Here is a 9,599-nt window from a genome sequence, read left to right on the forward strand (position 1 = left end):
TCACCTCAGTGACAAGCTCTAAAAATAAATAGAAAAAAAAAGTATGACGGGCGGCTATACTAATCTGTAGACACATATTATTAATCTGTGAGCTAGTTCAGCTAATATTTCACGTGCATCTGTTATTTGTGCACGCTTTTTGGAAATAATTATATCTCTGGCGTCAACAATCGGAATCTTTTTTTTGAGTTGAGGGATTGCGATGTTGAGGCTTGATTTTTGATCTGAAAGAAATTCAATCAAGATTAATTTTATCATGAGCAATCCAAGCTATAGTCCGTTTTTTTTAGCATTAGAAAGAACTTCGCAGAAGTAAGCTTCTGGTTCCAAATCCGGCACTTTCAGCGGTAATAATTTGAAGTAAATTATATGTATTGACCATGCTACATTAGATAATTCAATAATTATTAACAATTAAAGAGCCCGATAAAGACTGCACGCTTGCTTCTGTGGAGTTCTTTCTAATGCTAAAAAAAACGAACTATATTCAATAGCAATACACAACAGTATAAGCAAGTTACCTTTTATTTTAATTCCGTCGTATTTTTTTTTTTTTCTTTTATGGCATCGCGCTCCTGGCGCATTCAGCCAAACGAGTAAAACGGGGAAACGGAATTAAAGTCCGTCGTATTTGTATGATATCCTTTAAACTCTTGTCAATTAAAGGCATATCCAGATTAGTCAATTTTTCGCCAATCTGATTCAATTGCCCGATCGAATCAGGAGGTGCGGACGCAAATACCAATTTGGCTCACCGAATTCAACCACCGATAATGACCGATAATGACCGATATTACCGATAAAATGAGGTGCGGACGCAAGAATACCAATTTGTGAGGTTAGTATTTTCGTTCTGGGGCATTTATTCAATTTCATCATCATCATCGTCATCTCAGCCATAAGACGTCCACTGCTGAACATAGGCCTCCCCCTTTTTTGGGGGGTGAATGCCATAATCGCCACGCTTGGCAGGCGGGTTGGCGATCGCAGTCGAGTACACCGAATTTGAGGGACGGACGGACATACCCGTTTATTCAATTAAGAGGGCTCTAATATCACCATAAATCTAAAATTGGAGATTGACGCCAATTTCATTACTGATCAAATCGACCGATTCGATCAGTCCCGAAGGAATAAGGAAGTCTTCGTTAAATAATACAAAAAGAGAGTGTGTAACTCAGAAACTTAGGTCAGATCCAACGGTCTACTTCTGTTAAAAACTATTAATAAGAATTCTCTGTAAAGGCTTCGTCACACAGGCGCGTTTTCCGGGCGGCGCGTGAGCGGGGCGCGCCGCGTAACTAAAGCCCCTCATTCACACTCCTACCTTGTCGTCCGCCTCGCAGGACTACGGTGTAAGATATAGCTCACACACCATCCTACTTTGTAGTCCGCCTCACAGGACTACGGAGCAAGAAATAGCTTACACACGGTACTAAAGGGCCTACCGCGAACCACGTTGGACGTGCTAGGCAGCACCCCTGCCCTGTCACACTTACGTACGAATTTACACGCGCGACGGAGGGGCAACACGTCGAACGTGGTTCGCGGTAGGCCCTCTGTTTTGCCGTCCATCACCAGTACTATGGCATCCTACTTGAGTTTGTAGGACGGCTCGTAGTCCGCAACCCCCATACACGATCCTACCCAACGAGGCGGATTACGAGGCGAACTACAAGGTAGAGTGTGAATGGGGGGCTTAACAGACTATCGCACCGCACCGTGACCTTGGAGTGTCGCACCCATAAGTGAGAGCGAGAAACGTATATCTCTTTTCTTTGTTAGTAGAAAAAGGCGGTAAATTGGAAAAATGTAGGCGCGAAGGGATATCGTCCCATAGAAAATTTTAATTTCACGCCTTTTTTTACTGACAAGATTTGCTTGACCACCTATAGCTACTTTACATATAAAACGCTCACGCCCCGCTCGCGCGCCACCCGTAAAACGCGCCTGTGTGACGAAGATTTAATTATAGTTCGTCAAACATATGTATCTCTGGTCAAACCAATTTGACAGTCAGTAAGCCCCCATTCGCACGACAGCTTTTTCAACGCGCGTTAAAAAAGCGCTTGAATCTGGTCGCACTCTAAATTCGACTTAACGACCAAAGCTTAAAGTCTAAAATCCAACAACACTGAATAAAAGCGTCACCGTTGTCGTGTGAATACATAAATGGTTATCCATTTGTGTCATTCAAACGCTTTTTTTAACGCGCGTTGAAAAAGCTGTCGTGCGAACGGGGCCTAAGAACCAGGAAAACTATACTCATTTAAAGTAGCTAACACACTATCGCACCGCACCGCGACCCTGGTGCGTCGCACTCATGAATGAGAGCGAGAAACAGATATCTTTTTCTCGCCCTCACTTACCGGTGCGAAGGGTCGCGGTGCGTGCAAATTGCAGGCACCTTTCTCTGTCATTCTATTCTAATTATAGCTGGTTTTGCAAATCTTATCAATAAAAAAAGGCGCGAAATTCAAATTTTCTATGGGAAGAGATCCCTACGCGCCTAAATTTTTCAAATTTGCCGCCTTTTTCTACTGACCAGATCTGCTTGACCAAGTATACATTTCATGGATCGAACAATTGTTTCCGTCTGGAAAGCCCCCTCCACACTCGTGCGCGAATTGCGGCGCGAAGCCGCGAACGCAAGTGTGGCGTCGATGTTCGCAGACAGCGAAATCGACTCCACACTCGCGTTCGCGGCTTCGCCCGCGATTCACGCGCATAGTCTGGAGCGGGCTGAAGAAAAATATATCTCTTTCTCGCTCTTACTTATGGGCGCGACGCACCAAGATCGCGGTGCGGTGCGATAATATGTTAGCTACTTAACCTTACCATTATCTGCTTATTTTTTGCGCATGGCAACATTACTGAATCGTAAACTTAAAAATCGTCGCCCCATCCCTAGAATATCACTCTATGTGTCAAATATTTATAGTCTGTGGTGTGGAGCGAAAAGTGGACGCCAATTATTGGGCTGTACATTCTTGGGTTGAGCAATCCCGGGTCGAACATTATCGGTACGGGCCAATAATATGCGACCAATATTCGGCGTCCACTAAATGGATTCGTATTATTGGGTCGTGTATTATTGGGTTGAGCGTTATCAGGGTGTACAAGCTCGGTCCGTGCCAATAATACGAAGCCACTCTTTGAACAGGGCAGTAGTGTACAACCCAATAATACGCATCCAAAAAAGTGGACGCCTATTATTGGGCTGTACATTATTTGGTCGTGTATTAACCGGACTCGCCCCGAACCACTACACACCACAGATCCGGAATGTGATTACACGAAATCATTAATGCGTAGTTAGCAAATTATGTAAAGTCGTTATGTTTTCAGAAACGTGATTTTTTCCCTTACTGAAACAAGGTAGCCAAACTTACAAAATGTACAAATGTCAACCAGATGTTTCAGAGCACGGGTGACTATTTATAATCTGTGAAACTACATGTCACGTCAACTTTTTACGGGAAGCGAAAATAATATTCGATTTTCGGTGTTTTTCACGATTATTCATTGAAAATATAATAATTATCCGAAGTGAAGTGTGTATTCAGAGATGAACTCAGCAACCGTAAGTATTACTAAGTAGAAAAAATGATTAATTTTAATGCAATTAATTGCCAAAAGTTTACATTCGTTATTACTCATCATTGATTCATAATAAATATTTTCTTCCTTTAAAACGGTACTATCCAGATAACTGATTTGATTTGCTCATTTATGACTTTACTTGTTTTTAGTATTTATTTAACTAGCATTTGCGCAAGTTATTTTTCGCATTAGGTTTAATAAACCATACCATTTGTTTGCTTTTGATGAACTGTGAAGTAACTAAGTAACCTATCATATTATTTACCGCCTTGACAATTAATTGGTCTGTTACTATTTAGAATTTTATCAAATATATGTCTGCATGGAATTGATGTGAAGTTGAGAATTGCAATTATGAACAATGCAAAAAACTTGCATGCCCAAACAAAATAAATACATATCTCTATTTCAGACTAATCATGATTACAGATGTAGTGCATAATTGTTTTCCTTCGTAATTTCTCGGAAACGTTCGTATTTGTCATGCTACTTCAGTCAACGTCTGTACTTTTTGTACAGAGGCTGACTGAAATAGCAACATATGTTTCCATGAAAATATGAAGGAAAATAACTAAACACTACATCTGTACAACCATATAATATATGTAAACAAATATTAGAAATAAAACTAAGACCATCCTCATGTTTGATTGCCCATAATAGTATAATTACTACAGCATTCAACCATTACTACTTGAATGCTTTTGTCATTGGGTAGCAACTAGATAAATTATATTTTTGCAGCTCCCCATCCAATATTTACTCATCATAATTAATATCAACCGGGTAGACAACCCCATTTAAAAGCCCACTTTGAAATCAAGTTGTGTTCATACTTCTGTGCAGTTGTATTATCCAATATGGGGTGTTCTTTCATAGCTGGTCCCGTAGCAAAATTTGATGAGTGAGATTATCATATTGTGGTTGCGCTTGTAAATTCCACTATTATGTTAAGCAAGATAACCTTATATTATAATTTCCAAATGTCATTGAAGTTTTCTCAAAATTTACAAGCTCAGTAACAATATATTCATCTTGTAGAGAATGGATTCTCAATTAATAGGTACTTTACTTAACTTAGTTATATCTGAAATAGATGTGAACACATTTTTTTTTAGAAAAAAGTATTGATTATTTTATTAGTGCTAATATCGTAAAATGGGGTGAGTTGGGACAAATCCAAAGTTCAAACCTCAATAAAAGTTTATTTTTATATGTGGCACAATTTACATACTTGAAAAGTGTACTGGTATAGTATGAACTTGAGTTTTTCAATGATAATCTGTCGTTTCATTTCATAGATTCAACGAGAAACACAAAATAGTAGCAAATCCCAGGTCACCCCGTAGTCGGGGTTAAGAGGGGTAGGAATTGAGTGAGATGGGACACAATATTACAATAGCTTGACTTCTCAAGAGAATAAAGTATTTACTTTACATTGGGATAAATAAAATAAAATAAAAAATTGGGATAACTAGTCTTAAAAATACCACCTCACCTCGTCACGTCACCCCATTCATAACCCAACTGCCCTCGTAATCTCTACTCACCCCATTTTACGGTATGTTGTCTACCTGCCAGTGGCGGCGCGTCCAAAAAGCCGATTCCCACCTGCATGCCCGTTTTTGGACGTTTGAGCAGAGTTGTAATGTTTGACGCGCCGCCACTGCTACCTGCCATCATGTAACAAAGTTTGTATGCTCGCATTAGCTTTGCACGGCTTGGCCTGTAGATGTCGCTACTTACATTACAGCCAGGTGTGCCGCAGGTCCCGCTGCTGGATGACGACACACTCGCGTTCGGGGAAGAGGACAATGCGGGGAAGAAATTTATGTAAGTTACATTTTGTAGCAGTAGATGTTGCTACTTACATTACAGCCAGGTGTGCCGCAGGTCCCGCTGCTGGATGATGACACACTCGCGTTCGGGAAAGAGGATAATGCGGGGATGAAATTTATGTAAGTTACATTTTGTAACAGTAGATGGCGCTACTAGTTGATGAATTCGATTGATCAGGGCTGAGTTTCAAGGGTGTTATCTCATAATGTGGTTCAAGCGAAGGCACGGAGACCTAAATACATTATTTAGATGGTCAAGAAAATCTTGTCAGTAGAAAAAGGCGCAAAATTCTAATTTTATATGAGACGATATCCCTTCGCGCGTACATTTTTCTAATTTGCCGCCTTTTCTACTGACAAGATCTGCTTGACCATCTATATATGCTTAGATAATTTTTTACAAAAGCTCATGCCATCATAAACTTTCGACCATGAGTGACAACTACACATACTGCAATTACTCTGGTTCTCTCACGATGTTTTCCTTCACAAAATTATCTATTTAATTGTAAATTTCACGTGATATTTCGTATTGCGCACATAACTTTCGGAACAGTGGTATGAGCCGTGATTCAAGTTTTCAACCTATGGTTAGAAACCCCACACACTCTAATACAAGTGACTCCCTCAACCATGGGTCTCCAGACCCTCTGATCCTGATGTATCAGATGCATGTCCTCGGCTCCTCACATCTCTTCCTTCATCCATCTACGCTCACACTGAGCGAAATTATAGGAAACTTACCAATCCATGTCCTACTACTGACCACGTACCATCTCCAATATTAAATTATGGGAATTGACCTGACAAAACCCTTTAGCTAAGGATATACTTCTGCGGAAATGGCGCTGCATAGCTGACATGTTTTACGAAGGCCAAACAATCACCTATCCACAAGCAAAGGCTGACTTGGAAAATCCCCTAAAAAAGAGAGCAAGGTCGCCCACGTACCACTTGGAGGCGCACAGTGGAAAAAGAGGCTGCATCAGTTGGCCTCGGCTGGGCGGAGCTGGAGGGGGCCGCGCCGGACCGCGAAAAATGGAAATCCCTTATATCCCTATGTCCCTGATGAGGGATAACAGGATATCATTATCATCACCAATCCATGTCCGTATTACTTACAGCCACCCGTACATCGTGTTCTTCCACTTGGTGTTCCGCTGCTCCGCCATCGTGGTGTACATCCTCTGCGGATGGTTCTCGGACTCCTTCATAGCGTCCTTCGTGCTGGTTATCCTGCTGCTGTCCGCCGACTTCTGGAGCGTTAAGAATATCACTGGTAATCTCTTGTTAAATATTAAACTGAATCGTAATTCAAGACCAAAAAAAAGTAAGACAATGTTGATGAATGTTGCCACTTTTTACTAGCGCGTCTTGTATTTATGTAAAATAAGTAAATAAAAGTACTTTTTTTAAATCGTAGGAGTAAAATTACCAATAAATAAATTATCTTAGCGTGTTTATTCATAGAAAAGGAATTTCTATTTTACAAACAATGTATTGCAGTGGCAATTGTCTAACTTTTTTTGGTCTTGAATTACGATTTTCAGTTTAGGAAGACCAACATTTCAACATTACTTAGGCTACGTTCACACGGCGTGATTTTGCTCGCATACCGTATACGAGATTTTATCGAATATCGTAGTGACAACAAAATTTGTTTGACTACCAAAATATATTTGGAGAAGCCATTTTAAATATATTTTTATTCATAATTCGTCTATAAAAACTTAAAATCTCGCAAGGCAAACCCACATTTTATTTATTTTATTTATAATTCCAGGCCGTCTCCTCGTGGGTTTGAGATGGTGGAACTATGTGGATGACGATGGAAAATCCCACTGGGTGTTCGAATCCAAGCAGGTATGATATTGGTTTCATTATATTTTCAGTTAGCCTATATAATATAAAGCCTAAATAAGCACATGAACACTATGGGGAAACGTGACATGGGGCGGTGCAGACTAAGTATGGAGGCAGAGAAGACGCCTTTGCAGAGGAGTAGTCTCTTGAGATCAAAAAGATCCTGCAGCTGTTTGAAGTTGCAGGTTTGGATTGAGAGTTGTAGTAGGTGACGATCACAATAGATGGTCGCAGTGATACATAGGATTTGGAGCCTTATATAGCGCCTAACACGAAGAAGTAGAATATAATATATTACTCATTTCGCATATAGATAATTGAACAATACTTCAAAAAATCTACGTTGGTGCCAGTTTTTTTGCAAACTTTTTTGTAATATAATTGTTTTGTCTTATAGAACCGAGTGAACCGCAATGAGAGCCGACTGTTCTGGCTGGGGCTGATCCTGTGCCCCCTCGTGTGGTGCGGGTTCTTCCTCATGTGTCTCTTCACACTCAAGTTTAAATGGATGGTAATGGCTTAGCCTTTTATCGAGTACAGCGCCATCTATTGGTTGTAGCTGAAACATTAACGACTTTAACTCCTACCCACATCAAAATTGTTGTGTCTGTACCTGGATCTTAAATTCCTTGTAGGGTTATTTTCATCTTTCATCATTACGAGTATGTGTATTAAATAGGAGTATTATATAGCATTGAGTTTCGGATTTATATCAACAAAACATAACAATCTAAAGTTAACATTCATATCACTCACATACTAAGATTTTTTACTGCCATTTTGTGCAAACTACATTGTACTTTATTTTTAAATTTTACCTACTTCTCTGACACAAGAGAACGCCACTCCGCCCTAATCTGCGCTTACATGTTTTTTTTAATTATATTTTTTTCCACAGCTCCTCGTACTAATCGCCCTAACCCTCAGCGGGGCGAACCTATACGGCTACATCAAATGCAAGTTCGGAGCCAAGGAGAACCTGCAATCAGCCACGACTGACTTCGTGAGGAAACAGATACTTCAAAACGCGACGTCATTCATGTTCTCACAACCTTCTCCGCCTAATGCGGCTGGTGGGAATAGTACTGGCGTAGTTTAAGCAGTTTTAGATTCTAATTGAATTAATATAGAGGTGATTTTGCCATAAATGTGTTAAGAGGTACAACAGAACGAGCCTTGTTTATGTTCTCACAACCTTCGTCTTATGTTGAGGTTAGAAATATGTAGTACTGGCGTAAAGCCATTTTGGACTCTGATTTAACGACCATAGGGTTGATTTTTGCCTTAAACGTGTAAAGAAAAAGATAATACAGAAGTCGCTAGGGATGGAAATAGTACTGTCATAGTTTAACTTTTATTTTGAACTCTTAATTTGGAGGGACAGGGGTTATTTTGCTATAATCTAATGTTCTTGTAAGTAAAAACTAAAACATGTTCTCTTGATCTTTAACACATTTTTGGTTAAAAATAATATTTTCTAGGTATTATATTTTCTTTGTAAATAAAGTTCCTTGATGTTTCTAAGTATTTTATTTATGTACCTAAGTAAAGATATTATTAATGAAAAAACTTGATGTAATATTTAAAATAAATGTTACATCTTTGCACACAGATTGATATTTATTGTTTAATCATAATTCTATTTTAATTGTGATTTATTCGATGTTTCATTCCACTGCATATTGTTATGATTGTATTTTCATTCCAATTTGATAAAGAATATTTGTGATCAACATTTCGATTAAAAACTAATAATAATTATTTAAAATTATGGCTCTGTTTGTTTTATTTTGAGACCTTTAAAAACTAAATTTGTTTTACGCAAGGACAGATTAACCTTCATATTCGTGGTGGTCGAAAATAGAGTGCGACGCGCTCATTCTTTCTTCCGTTCATTCTTTTGTTCATTGGACCAAATTATTGTACAGAAGCCTAAGCGAGTGCTCACTATATAGGTTTTACAAAACTTTGTTTTTTGAAGATTTTTTTTCAACAGCAAAACCAGCCGTGAATGAAATTTAGTTTCTTTAGTTCCTCTATTTGAACGAAAATCCTTATACTCTTATGTAAATTGTGTCATACAAAAATTATGCTCCAGGTGAGGCTCGAACTCACAACCCCGGCATTTCTCACACGAACACTGTCTTATAAGTACCGTGCGCTAACCAATTGCGCCACTGGAGCTATGGTGGCACAGGCCGAAATTGCCCGTCACTTTTGCCTACTCACTTTGTGGTCAAATGACGTCCTGTTTCGTGATATCAAACGTCAGAATTTCGGAGTTTTCCATCTGCA

The 9,599-nt window shown here is 39.3% G+C and overlaps 1 protein-coding gene and 1 non-coding gene across 4 annotated transcripts; one reads left to right on the top strand and one right to left on the bottom strand.

Moving 5' to 3' along the window:
- The first annotated feature begins 3,453 nt into the window (after window positions 1-3,453).
- LOC134668728 (uncharacterized Golgi apparatus membrane protein-like protein CG5021) lies at window positions 3,454-9,075 on the top strand. Of its 3 annotated transcripts, none has more exons than XM_063526169.1 (6): window positions 3,454-3,583; window positions 5,357-5,436; window positions 6,566-6,720; window positions 7,225-7,304; window positions 7,702-7,815; window positions 8,203-9,075. In XM_063526169.1, exons 1-6 carry the CDS (start codon window positions 3,569-3,571, stop codon window positions 8,401-8,403), a joined length of 645 nt encoding a protein of 214 aa, XP_063382239.1. In that variant the 5' UTR covers window positions 3,454-3,568; the 3' UTR covers window positions 8,404-9,075. The 3 variants fall into 3 exon arrangements, with proteins under 3 accessions (XP_063382239.1, XP_063382240.1, XP_063382238.1); XM_063526170.1 differs by having other exon boundaries at window positions 5,372-5,436; XM_063526168.1 differs by lacking the exon at window positions 3,454-3,583 and having other exon boundaries at window positions 5,265-5,436.
- A 319-nt stretch (window positions 9,076-9,394) lies between these two features.
- Trnai-uau (transfer RNA isoleucine (anticodon UAU)) lies at window positions 9,395-9,488 on the bottom strand. Its single transcript has 2 exons — window positions 9,451-9,488; window positions 9,395-9,430 (listed from the first exon to the last, which is right to left on the bottom strand). It is a non-coding gene; the product is annotated as a tRNA-Ile (tRNA).
- Between the last annotated feature and the right edge of the window lie 111 nt (window positions 9,489-9,599).

This window comes from Cydia fagiglandana, chromosome 11, assembly GCF_963556715.1.
Source record: "Cydia fagiglandana chromosome 11, ilCydFagi1.1, whole genome shotgun sequence".
NCBI lineage: Eukaryota > Metazoa > Arthropoda > Insecta > Lepidoptera > Tortricidae > Cydia > Cydia fagiglandana.